General features: G+C 47.4%; 1 protein-coding gene across 29 annotated transcripts in view; it reads right to left on the reverse strand.

The window, feature by feature from the left end:
* snap91a (synaptosome associated protein 91a) overlaps positions 1-14035 on the reverse strand; it is a 329189-nt gene that overhangs the window by 146060 nt on the left and 169094 nt on the right. For all 29 annotated transcript variants that reach the window (XR_005460942.1, XM_038799504.1, XM_038799494.1 and 26 more), the window contains 2 exons: positions 6814-6925; positions 6476-6582 (listed from right to left, as the gene is read on the reverse strand). Coding sequence is in view for 28 of the 29 variants with exons in the window: in XM_038799504.1 (XP_038655432.1) it covers positions 6476-6582; positions 6814-6925 (219 nt within the window). In the remaining variant the exon portion in view is untranslated. The remainder of the gene's footprint in view (positions 1-6475; positions 6583-6813; positions 6926-14035) is intronic.

A 14035-nucleotide genomic window follows, 5' to 3' on the forward strand; every position in this document is an offset into this window, starting at 1 on the left:
ACTTAGGGCACTGAACTGTGGCTGTGATATTCCGCATGGTTCCATTTTAAACCATCAAATAGAACACATTAGGGGCTGGAGAGTAAGACAGATAAGCGAGGCTGGTCGGTTTAGAGCAGAGAGATCACAGGTTTTTAAAAAAAAAATTGAAACCAATGGCCCTCAAAAAAAAAGTGGTCACAGTTTAAAACGAACAATATCTTCCCAACAGGACAAGTGACACAGGGAACTGTAATGCCAACTGCACAGAGGCAACATTTTCATGGATCTGCAACTGGGAGAAAGTCTGGTCAAAAATGAGGCTGTGCCCTTAAAAGCACTGGAATATTTTTACGATTGAAAACAAAACTGTGCCTCTATTCCCACCCTGAATCAAATTTTAAAATGTAGCAGCCTTCAGGCTGAATTCTGAAAGTTTCAGCTCATAAGAATAATGGTGGTATATTCTAGGAGGCCATTACTTGGATGCTTTTCTTCATCCAGGCAAGTCTATAAACAGAATGCCAATGAAAAGAACAAGCAGTGAAAAGGACAAACATACATGTACAAAAAGTTCAGTAACTTTCTGGGATAAATTTAACATTTTATTTCCAGACTTGTAAATTATTAAATGAATGGCCAGTGCATCTTTTGCAATAAAACATTGTTTCATATTAACTAGAATGTTCGGAAACATTTATGTATCGGGTCAAAAATATTGAATTTTTTTTAAAAAAGGAAATAAGTAGACCGTGACTGCACATGCACAATGATACAATTTTAAGAGCAGAGGAGCAAGTTCCTGTTATAAAAGGCAGAAACTCGTTAAGTCTCGGCAAGTTCAGATCAAAACGGTCACTGAAACAAGCGGAAAATATAAAAAGCACAGGAAGGCAAACTAATTAACTGGAAGTAGAGGTAGTTACAAAGATGGAGATCACACATTTTCACCTGGCATTTGGACTTAAAGCATTACCCAATGAGAGGACGCAAGGGAAACAGATCAGAAGGATAAAACATCATATTCCAGCCACTTAAATGAAATGATGCTAAGTTGGATAGGCTCTACGATGATGTTTTACAAAGGTGCCCCAAATTTGTTGATATGCAATAAGTAAAATCGCCATAGTCCCAGATGATCATAGGCTGCTTTCCTGAGAGGTGGAGAGCGAACTCGTGGTGACTTAACCTGAGGATTACCACACCCAAGGCGAGGAGAAACGTTGAGAAGGTGGGGCCTTTATAAATAACCATAGCCAGTACAGGAATTGAATCGGCACTGTTGGTCTCGCTCTGCATCATGAGCCAGCTGTCCAGCCAACTGAGCTAAACCAGCACTCGTCCATATGTTTCATCACAGAAGATAAACTAATTCAAAAAAATATTTATATACTGGTACATGGAGCTAAAAATATATACTGGTACATGGAGCTAAAAATACAAAGGGGATATCGGTTAGAACATTTCAGAATCTGAGAAAATGGGAAGAGAAAGGGAGGGCAGACTTGCAAAGACAAATGTTAAATTCAAACACAATACAAGTTTTATAACCCCAATAGAGGGTCTGGGATCAGGACCATACGATTTCCCATTATCTCCCCAGAATAGAAACTTCTCCTTTAAAGCCGCCAGGATTTCCCCTTTAAGGGGGTGGGGTTTCCCCTTTACAATGAGAGCCTCAGCTGTACAAAAAGCCCGCCTAGCTGCAGGTCAGGGAAGGAGAACCTTAGAGGGAAGTGGAGGAATAGTGTAACTGAATTGAAATCAACCTTGTTCTTTAGTTTCTACCATCGTCTGTGTTCTGCTTATTGCGGATTCAACACTGTCGTCAAAGGTTCATTGGAGCTTCTGTCAACACCGGTTGCTACGTGTCCAGCACGCCTGTTCTAGACTTCGTCAAGCCCCACTGCTAACCGCGAAATGCCACTCATAGGAATGCTGGAACCTTTTCACACAGGTACAGACGATTGGGGGCAATATGTGGAATGCACAAATTATTAGTTTCTGCAAAAACGTGATTACTGCCGATGCAAGAACTGACGGCTTGCAGAGGGCCTACCGACAGATTGTGGAGGGCCCATCGACAGTTTGATAAACAACCTGACTCGCCGGATGCCCCAGATTCCTGGCCGTTCACCACCCTGGTGGGGAAGCATTTCGACCGAAAACACCTCTCATCATACGCCATTTTCGGTTCCACACAGCTGCTCAGACCCAAGCCAAGTCGGTGAGTGACTTTCTGGACTGTTTGAAAGCTATCAGAGACTTGCGGATTCGAAGTGACGCTGAATGAGACACTCGGATACCATTTGGTGTGTAGACTTCACAATGTGGTCATGCAATGGAAATTACTAGCCGAGGCCCACCTGGACTGTGGGGTGGGGATAGCCATCTGCAGCTAACGCACCGAACAAGGAGTCCAGGAACTCCAGCGACTGACAGTGCTGAGTCTGGGACACCATAACAAGCGCCAATCACATTCGGCTAGACCAGCGAAGGTTAGCCCTTGACATTTGGACACCTACCGGAGGTACAGGAACCGGCGTAAGAGAGGCTGGGGATATCGCCGGACCTGGTCACCCGACCAGGAGGAAAAGAAATATGACCAGTCAGCAGGAGCCACAACAGGCCACAGGAATCAGAGAAACAGGATCTACCTGCCCGCCGACCCGTTAGATATGGCCATCCGCATGTGACAGGGCTTACTATGTGGACAACATCTACCAGCAGTTAAACTATGTAGCTGCGCCAAGAGTAGCACCCATCCGATCTCTCTGCAAATTAATGCGCACCCAATCTGCATGGAGCTGGACACCGAGGCACTGTCGGTAGTCAGTCACCATACATTCAACCGCATCCCTTCTGGCCGTCTATCGCTGACCCTGTCCGACACCAACGTGAGGCTGGTAACTTAAATGGGGGAAACCACTGGAAATAGTGAGCACTTCCACGGTTCTGGTAGAGTATGGTCAACAGTCTGCACACCTTACTCAGGTGGTGGTCCACGGGAGAGGTCTAAGCTTATCGGGACATGACTGGTTCCGCCACTTGCAGTTAAATTGGCAGTGGGGTGTGCTACATACACCCACATGGCCCGAAAGGGGTTCTGGTCAGGTTTAAATCAGTATTCCAGGATGGTTTGGCACTATAAAAAGGAACAGTGCCCCGAATAATTGTGGACCCAATGGCTCAACCGTGCCATTTCCGCACCCGACATGTCCTGTACACCTTACGACCCAAAGTGGACACTGCGTTGGACCGGATTGAGAATTTGGGCATCATACGCCCAGTACAGTTCACTGACTGGGATCTGCTGGTTGTCCCGGTCATGAAACTGGATGGAACAGTATGCTTGTGTAGTGACTATAAAATGACGCTCAACAACGTCTCGATTGGACTGTACCTGGTTCCTCGGATCTTAATGCGGAGCTCAGCGGAGGGCCCACTTGTACAAACCCCGACACGAGTCATGCTTACCTCTAGTTAGTCCTGGCCCCCGAATCCAGAGGCTTTGTAACTGTGAACACACACACAGGGGGTTGGATGAATACACCCGTCTGCCCTTTGGGGTTTCCTCCATGTGCGCAATATTCCAGCGAGTAATGGAGAACATCCTGCAAGGCCTACCCCGCATGGTAGTCTATCTTGACGGTCATAGGCTCGCCCGACTAGGAGCACCTACAAAACCTGGCCGAGGTGCTGGGTGTTTTGAGGATGCCGGCGTGCAAGTCCACGGAAGAAACGTGTATTCAACGCCAAAGTAATGTCCATTGGCTACGGCGTAGACCGCTATGGCACTGGTGGAAGCAATTCGGCAGACTCCTGTACCAGGTGGCCCGATGGAACTCCGTTCGTTCTTGGGCTGGTAAACTACCTCAACAAGTTCCTCTCAAACCTGGCCACCACTTTAAACCCCCTTTCACTGTCTGTTGAAGGGGCAGCACTGGGTGTGGGGCTGAGAAAGCAAGTTGCTTCGTCAAGGTGAAACAACAACTCCCCTCGTCGTGACTGCTAACCCACTTCGACCCATTCCGGCCAATCTTGTTGACCTGCGACGCTGCTCCGTCGGTGTCAGGGCTGTGCTGGCCCAGGTAATGGACGCCGGATCTGAACATCCCATTGCCTTTGCCACAAGACCGTTGATGACATGCCCAGATCGAGGAGCGGGGGGGAGGGGGGTTGGCTGTTGTGTTCGGGGTCAGGAAATGCAATCAATATCTATACGGGCATCGCTTCACCGTTCTCACGGACCACAAGCCCAAGGCTCAAGGAAGATTGAGCGATTCTCCCCCCTCACCACCTCTGCCCACATCCAGCGATGGGCATTGATGCTCACAACGTATGTCTATGTTGGAACACCGCCCCGGGACCAAGATTCCCCACGCTGACACGTTACGCCGCCTGCTCCTGCCGACCAGGCCAGCTACACCAGTGGAGGTCGGCAAGGTCATTGCTGCCCTCCATTTTGTGGGCTCGCTACCGGTCACGGCATCCTGTATCCATGGCTGGACCCAAACTGACCTTCAGCTACCCATTGTCCGCCACGGTGCAGTATGGGGCTCAGCGTTAGGGTGTACCGCAGGACCTAAAGGCCGACGCCACAAAAATGCAGGAGCTTAGCATAGAGCATGGCATGCTTCTTTGGGGCACCTGCAGGTGGTCCCCGAACGTGGGCGTGTCCTGCTCCTGACAAGACCTCCACAATAGACACCTTGGCGTATCCCAAGGTGAAAACGTTAGCTCAAAGCTACATTTGGTGGTCCAGCATCAATGCAGTCACCGAGTGGGTGGCCCAGCACTGCATCCAGTGTCAGACACACCAGAAGTTGCCTCCGAAAGCCCCGTTCCACCTGTGGGAATGGCTTGGTTGTGTGTGGTCTCGCCTCCATATCGACTTTGCAGGCCCCTTTCAAGGGGCAATGTTCCTAGTCATCGACACCCACTCTTAAGTGGATGGAGGTCTTCAAGATACAGGCGAAGACAGCCCGGACCACCATAGAGAAACTCCGGCACATTTTCAGCATGCACGCCATACCTGAGGTGCTGGTATTAGACAATGGCACAGCATTTACTAGTGCGGAATATGTGGCATTCATGACTGCAAATGGGATCTGTCACGTGAGGATCCCCCCCATATCATCCACGTTCGAATGGGTTGGCTGAGCAGGCAGTGCAAACTTTTAAGCTCGGCATCAAAAAATAAATCATCGGAATCATGGGAGACCGCTTAGCAAGGGGCTGGTTTAGCACAGGGCTAAATCGCTGGCAGACCAAGGCAGGCCAGCAGCACGGTTCAATCCCTGTACCAGCTTACCTGAACAGGCGCCGGAATGTGGCGACTAGGGGCTTTTCACAGTAACTTCATTTGAAGCCTACTTGTGACAATAAGCGATTTTCATTTTTTTTTTCTTATTCTGCTATCGGACAACCCTGCATGCCATAACATGCATCTTGCCGGCAGAGATGATGATAGGTCGCCGCCTCCACACTCCTTTGAGTCTCATCCTTCCTGATATTGGCCGTACTCAGGACCGAACCGAGGCAGACTCAGGTCGTTGCAGGGGTTCACACCAGGCGACGCAGTACCCATCCAGAACTTCAGCAGCAGAGCTGTTGGTTTCTTACCAAATATAGAGACAGGGCTGAATGTCCAAATTCCAAATGGACCATCTCTGAAGCCACCCGCCAGATCAGACATCCTGGCTCCACCATCTTCACCGCTGCCCGGCCACCCCTGTTAGCTCCCTAGAACTTCTCCTTTAAGGCAGGTAGGACTTCCCCTTTAAAGGGACAGGGTTTCCCTTTTACAAGGAGACCCTTAAGGGTGTATTATAACTGTATTGGAATAAACCTTGTTCTTTCATTTCTACCATTGTCTATGCATTCTGCTTATTGCAAATTCAACAGTAAGCAATGCCGAATATCCAGCCTGAAATATGATAACACTGGTTCCAGTGTTGCAATAAAATTTGTTTGGATCGGATCATGCAACACAATAAAATTTGATTGGAGCTGATCAGGTCAATGTGCTGCCCAAATATCAAATCGCAGCACCATCGTGTATAGCTGAAACATTCTACATTCATAAAAGTAATATTTTTAAAACATTGTAGAGGTATTATTTAAACCAAAATAGTGTACAACAAGTTTAACAAAATTATGGATACAGTAGCCAAGAGTTGAGTATGAGTTATGGTCCACAGCAGAATACTATTTGGGTCAGAGAATGAGAACACGTTTATGGTACATAGACAAAAAAAATGAAATAGGGTCAGAGGGGGAAGCATGAACTCAATGTGCAGATAAAGTGAAAATTTCAAAACTAGAAATCTCATGTCTTTTTTGTTTTTATTATATTCTGCAGGCAACGTTGTGTATTTTTCTGATATAATCTCCAATGATCAATCTTCAAATTTTAAAGTCGTCATTATAAAAGTCAAAACAAGGTTGTGGCCTCCGAAACCACAAGCATCAAGTGATTTTAACAGTTACTTACTTCAGCGACTTTAAGAAATTCTGAAACTCTTGTCATCCTAGTGAGAAATTTTTTATAAATTTCTAGTGCTTCTTTACATTGTCCTTTCTTCATTTCAAAATATTTTTCTAAAATTAGAAAACATGTAATTACATTTAACTGCATTCCCAAATGTTGATATTTTTACAGCAGAAATGAAGTTTGATTTGATAGACATTGCTACATTAATAATAGTTTGCAAAAAGCAATTGCTCTTTGAATGCTGAAACTAATGATGTAGGTAACACACACAAAAAGTTAGCATTACTAAAGGAACATTTCTTTTTCTATTTGGTCTCATTTTATGCAATTGTACTCACCTAACAAATTAATGATTCCATCATTGTAACACGCAAATAATTTGATTAGATCTTTGAAAAGTAGCAAGAAAGCAGCATTTATTACTCCATTTGACAATTCACCAGGGCTGACCTGCAATATTAAATTGTGATCATTTAACAGTGCAGTTGCAGACTAAATTTTAGTTTTACTACAAGTGTCATCATGCAGTTCTTGACAGATTCACACACACAAGTAGTTCTGTAGACTATGCTTTTTCCATGCAAACGATAACAATGATCAGGTCCATGCTGAATGTTGCAAGGAGGTCAACTGACATAAAAGCAAAACAGTCACATATTTTAAATACTTAAGTGTACAGAAACGCTCGAGAACAAATCATGCTATTCAATTTCAATTACAAAGTGATTAACAAAATTAAGTGATGTCCATGCACAAAAACGGCAGGAGGTAGTTTGTAATAAATGGCCTTTTTCACTTCAGGTTTCTTCTATATGTTTTCCTTCTGAACAAAGGACGGAAGAAGGATTATCAATGCCCCTACCGCTTTCCAGAATAAATAATATAAAACCATAAACCAAATAAGTTGTGGGAAAAAAAATTGAAAAAAATTAAAAGGTTTTTATCCTCTGACCTTCTTCACAAAGGCTGAATGTGCTGTACTCAGCAAAGGACTCTGCTTCATACCCTTATGCCCCCACCTCGGCTTCATTACCCTTAGCCCCCACCTCAACGAGTTTCAGGTTTGACACCATGCTGAACTCTTCTTCCCCACCTTCGTCTTGGCCTCACTTCTTCAGGCATGAGTCCTCTCCCCGTTCAACACATCCTTTTACCCATCTCCAGTATTCTCCCTCCACCTGGCCGCTTACCTGCTCCTGATCTTTTCATTGAGAATTTTGGTGCGACACCGACCATCTCAATTTCTCTGCCCCTCTCACCCGTTCTAACTTGTTCCCTTCTGAACTTGCTGCACTCCACTCTCAGGTCCAACCTTGACTTTTCATCAAACCTGCCAACAAAGGGTGGGGCTGGTGTTGGCTGGCACACTGACCTCTACCTCAGATGCTGAGTGGCAACTCTCAAACACTTCCTCCTACCTCCCCCTGGACCATGACCCAACCTCTGAGCATCACATCATATTGTCACTGACCTCATGTCCTCTAGAAATCTTCCCTTGACAGCTTCCAACCTCAATCTCCCAACCACGGACAGCCTGCTTCTACCTGCTCCCCAAAATCCACACATAATGTCAGCCTGTTGCCACCCCACTGGACCATATCTTTCCATCTTGACTCCATACTTTTTTCTTGTCCAGGCCCTTCCCACTGACATCCGGCATCATATTAACAACCTCCAGTTCACCGGCCATAACCCCTATAACATAATGTCCAATCCCTCTTTACCTCCATTCTCCACTAGGGTGGTCTGAGGGCTATCCACTTCTTCCTCGAGCAGTGGCCTGAACAATCCCCATTCACCACCACTCTCCTCTGTCTGGATGAACTTGTCCTCTCAGCAATTTTTCCTTTAATATATCTCACTTCCTCCATTAAACATGTGGCTATGGGTACCCACATGGGTCCGAGTTTTGCCTGTCTTTTTGTGGGGTATGTGGAACTTTCCCTGTTCAGTTCGACTCCAGCCCCATCCCCTTGGTACATCTTCCGATCACAGCCTTCTGGTCTTAACACGGAGTTCAACAACTTCAGATTGTGAACCCTTTCCCCCTCCTTCACCCCATTTTTATTTCTATCAATTCATTTTCATTTAGACATAGACATAGAACAGTACAGCACAGAACAGGCCCTTCGGCCCTCGATGTTGTGCCGAACAATGATCACCCTACTCAAACCCACGTATCCACCCGATACCCGTATCTTCTCTCCCCCCCCCCCCCCCCCCCCTAACCTTACTTTTTAGGACACTACGGGCAATTTAGCATGGCCAATCCACCTAACCCGCACATCTTTGTACTGTGGGAGGAAACCGGAGCACCCGGAGGAAACCCACGCACACACGGGGAGGACGTGCAGACTCCGCACAGACAGTGACCCAGCCGGGAACCGAACCTGGGACCCTGGAGCTGTGAAGCATTTATGCTAACCACCATGCTACCGTGCTGCCCATCCATCCATATGTTTTTCTCCCTCACTATTGGTCTAGCCCCCCCCCCCCCAAACCCCAATTGGGCCATCTGTCCTAGTTGTCCTTTGACACACTGCTTACCTTTGTTCAGTCATTAATACTTTCTGATCTTTTAATGTGCCAAATTCCTAGCCTTCACCACCCCCACTGACATTCCCTTTGTCAATTTCCACCTAGCGCTGTCGTCCCCACAATCTGAGCCTACTTCTAATTCTTTCGAGATTTGACAAAGTCATCCAGACTCGAAACGTTAGCTTCATTCTCTCTCCACCGATGACATCAGATCTGCTGAGATTATCCAGTATTTTCTGTTTTGGATTCAGATTCCAGCTTCTGCAGTAATTTTCTTTTAGAAAAAAAGTTTTTTCCCCACCTCACAGCTAGAAATCACAGCCATGAATTGAAAAGTTTTGATGCAGGAAGAGCAACAAATCCAATATTAGGTGAAAGCTCCACATGATAGATCTCCCCTTCTATGGGAAATGTTATTTGCAAGGACAAGGTTAGCCATGTGACACAAAGGCTCTATCTATTACCTTCAGTCAAATGTTACATTAATATATGGAGTATGAAGAGAGTAGCAGCAAGAAAAGACAACATTTAAGTTGATGGTTAGCAGGTCAAAAAATTCCATATGCCATATGAACATGGAAAAAAGGAGCAGAAATAGGCCATTTGGCCCCTCGAGCCTGCTCCACCTTTCAATAAGATTGTGGCTGATCTGTTTAAGTTTCTAATTCCACATTCTCATCTACTCCAGATAACCTTACTTAATAAGAATGTCTACTTACATCTTGCAGATATTCAATGATCCCGCCTTCGCTGCTTTCTGAGATAGGAGCTCCAAAGCCGCAGAACCCTTCGAAAAAATAATCTAATCGCAGTTCTGAAAGGTAATCTCTTCTCTGTCCTAAAAGGGTACCTCCAATTTTAGAACAGTACTGGTTCCCTGTTTCTGGACTCACCCACAGGAGGAAAAATCATTTCCACATCCACTTTGTCAAGACTGTTCAGGGCCTGGTCTATTTTAATCAGGTTACCTTCACTTCTCTAAATTCCAAAGGAAACCTACCAGTTTGTACAAACAATCCTCACAAGGCAACCTACCTATTCCAGGTATCAATCAAGCAAACCTCCATGCTACTTTGAACAGATCTAGCAACATAAGACTGGACATCCATAAGGCGCTGTGAGACATCAGCAGAATTGGAATTTAACCAAAATCTGAAACGTCATGGCCCGGCATATCCCCCACTCTACCATTACCATCAAGCCAGGGGATCAACACTGGTTCAATGAAGAGTGCAGGAGAACATGCCAAGAACATCAGGCATCCCGAAAAATGAGGCGTCAACCTGGTGAAGCTACAACACAAGACTACTTGTGTGCCAAACAGCATAAGCAGCAAATAATAGACAGAGCTAAGTGATTCCACAACGAGCGTATCAGATCTAAACTCTGTAGTGCTGCCACATCCAGCCGTGAATGATGGTGGATAATTAAGCAACTCACTGGAGGAGGCGGCTCCATAATATCCTCATCCTCAAATGGAGGAGACCAGCACATATGTGCAAAAGGCAAGGCTTAGGCATTCGCAACAATTCGCATACCCTCTAATTCTATCTTTTACTCTCGTTCTATGGTTTTAAAATTTCATTCTGTTTTAAACTCTCTAACAATGTTCTTATTCAATTACTTACAGATTTAGCGATCTTTAGGACCCTGGAGACTGACGACCTGAAATCAACCCAGACCAGCCAACCATGTGTGAGCAGCTGCCAGAGCTGCAGTCCCAGGCCTGAGGATTCCCCTCCAGCGGCTGCCGGAGGCAGGAAACGCCCTAGAAGGCAGGGCCTTCACTCTACAGGCTCCCAGAGACCTGGAAAATACAGAAGAAGCCGGGACCTTCATTCTGCTGCTCTCCAACAACCAGTCCAGCACCCCAGCAGCTGGAGCCCTCCCACACCACACAGCTTCCAACCCCTCTGACCCAGAGAGCTGCGACCCACTTTTGTGCCAGACTCATTTTTCAAAGAGAACCAAGGGACTTTGGTGTGCTCGTTTCACCGAGACATGGCTCACTCCTGCTTCACCGGACTGTGCCCTACAACCAGAGGGCTTCTTAATCCACCGAATGGACTGTACGGCAGCCTCAGGCAAGGCTAGGGGAGGTGGGATCTGCCTCCTAATCAACACCTCCTGGTGCCTAGATGTAGCAACACTGGGGAGTTTCTGCTCCCGGCCCTAGAATACCTGACGCTAAAATGCCGCCTCTACTACCTTCCGCGGGAGTTCAGCTCCGTTACCCTGACGGTAGTTTACATCCCACCCCATGCGAACGTGAAAATCGCAGTGGACGAAATATTCACCACCACAAATAGTCTTGAAACAAACATCCCAAGGCCTTGTTCATTGTAGCTGGGGACTTCAATCAGGCCAAGCTCAAGAGCGTAGTACCAAGTTACCACCAACATGTCACCTGTTCCACCAGAGGCCCAAACATCCTGGACTACTGCGACACAAATAGCAAACATGCCTACCGCTCTTTCGCCCGCACACACTTTGGCAAATCTGACCTTAAGGCTGTGCTCCAGCTCCCGGCTTATAAGCAAAAACTGAAGCGGGAGAATCCGTCAAAGAAAGTAGTGCATTATTGCTCTGGGGAATTGGATGATCTCCTATGGGACTGCTTAGAGTCAGTGGACTGGTCAGTATTTAAAAACTCTGCGACCAGCCTGAACGAGTACGCCACTACAGTAACTGACTTCATTAGTAAGTGTGTAGAAGACCGAGTGCTAAAGAAGCAAATCCGCATGTTTCCCAACCAGAAACACTGGATGAACAGGGATATCCACAGCTTGCTGAAGTCTAGGTCTGAGGCGTTCAGGTCAGGCGACCCTGACAGATAAAAGAAAGCCAGATACGATCTAAAGAAATCCATCAAAGATGCCAAAAGACAGATCAAGCTCGAGTCCTAGGCTAGCCACACAGACCCTAGCCGTCTGCAAGACATAACGTGCTACAAGATGAAGGCATGTAAAATCGCCGGCTCAAATGCACCCAGCCCTGATGAGCTCAACGCATTCTATGCAGGCTTTGAGCAAGTGGTCAGCAAAAGCAAGCCCTCCACCACAGAAGCGTCGACTAAACCTGCATCTGAGATTACCATTGCAGACGTCAGAGCAGAATTCTCGAAGGTCAACCCACAGAAAACCACGGGCCCGGATGGTATACCAGGATGTGCACTCAGGTCCTGCGCAGATCAGCTGGCGGGGGTATGCGCAGACATCATCAATCTCTCTTTACAACAATCTGAGGTCCCTATCTGCTTCAAGAAGACGACCATCATCCCTGTACCAAAAAAAAGGCAAGCAGTGTGCCCTAATGACCATCATCCAGTGACATCCATCATCATGAAGTGCATTGAAAGGTTAGTCATGGCACGAATCAACTCCAGCCTCCCAGATTGCCTTGATCCACTACAGTTCGCCTACCACTGCAACAGGTCCACAGCAGACGCCATCTCCATGGTCCTGCACTCTACCCTGGAACACCTAGATAATAAAGACACCTATGTCAGATTCCTATTTATCGACTACAGCTCAGCCTTCAACACCATCATTTCTACGAAACCCATCTCCAAACGCCATGGCCTTGGCCTCGGCTCCTCCTTTCGCGACTGGATCCTGAATTTTCTAACCCACAGGCCACAATCAGTAAGGATAGGCAACAACACCTCCTCCACGATCATCAACACCAGTGCCCCACAAGGCTGTGTCCTCAGCCCCTACTATACTCCTATATACCTATGACTGTGTGGCCAAATTCCTGTCCAACTCGATTTTCAAATTTGCTGATGACACCACCGTAGTGGATCGGATTTCAAACAATGACGAGACAGAGTACAGGAATGAGACCTGGGGCGAAATTCTCCGACCCCACGCAGGGTCGGAGAATCGCCCGGGGCTGCCGAGAATCCCACTCCCGCCATGTCCAGAATTCTCCCACCCGCAGGGTCGGAGAATCGCCCGGGGCTGCCGAGAATACCACTCCCGCCATGTCCAGAATTCTCCCACCCGCCAGAAGTCGGCGTGCCGCCAATCCCGCCGCCCACCTCGGAGAATGGCTGGGGCCGGTGGGATGTAACAGTTTTATGTGCTGCCGTTATTCTCCGGCCCGGATGGGCCGAAGTCCCGCCGATGTGGCCACGGGTCACGTCGGCGTTAATCAAAGTAGGTATTTAATGGTGTCAACCAGTGATGATGGTTGATGCCGTTCATCGTGGAGGTGGGTGACAGTGTGAAGAGAGAGAGAACCGACAAACTGCGAGTGCCGGTGGGGGGGTGGAAGAGAGAGAACTGACAAAGAGAGAGAGAGAGGGGGGGGGGGGGGGGGGGGGGGGGGGTGGAAGAAGAGAGAGAACTGACAAAGAGAGAGAGAACTGACAAACTGCAAGTGCTGGTGGGTTGGAGGGGGTGGGGTGGGGGGGGGGGGAAAGAGAGAGAGAGAGAGAGAGAGAGAGAGAGAGAGAGAGAGAGAGAGAGAGAGAGAGAGAGAGAGAGAGAGAGAGAGAGAGAGAGAGAGAGAGAGAGAGAGAGAGAGAGAGAGAGAGGACTGACAAACTGCAAGTGCCGGTGGGTTGGGGGGGGGGGGGGGGGCGCTTTATGTGATGTCTCGCCGGACGTGAATGGCGTAATGCCGCTGCTGGCCCATTCGGGCCCGGAGAATACGCGATGTCTTGCTGGGCCTGACGCCGGAGTCATCAGCGCCGTTTTTGGCCTCCGGTCACAGGCATTGCGACGGACATCGGAGTATTTCGCCCAGAGAATCTGGTGAACTGGTGCGATGACGATAATCTTTCCCTCAATGTCAACAAAGAAAGGCAATTGTCATAGGAAGCGTAGTGGAAAACATGCCCCTGTCTACATCAGTGGGAACGAAGTATAAAGGGTCGAGAGCTTCAAGTTTTTAGGTGAACAGATCGCCAACAACCTGTCCTGGTCCCCCCATGCTGACACTATAGTTAAGAAAGCCCACCAAGGACTCTACTTTCTCAGAAGATGAAGGAAATTTAGCATGTCAGCTACAACTCTC

The sequence above is a fragment of the Scyliorhinus canicula genome, chromosome 6 (assembly GCF_902713615.1).
Source record: "Scyliorhinus canicula chromosome 6, sScyCan1.1, whole genome shotgun sequence".
NCBI classification, from domain to species: Eukaryota; Metazoa; Chordata; class Chondrichthyes; order Carcharhiniformes; family Scyliorhinidae; genus Scyliorhinus; species Scyliorhinus canicula.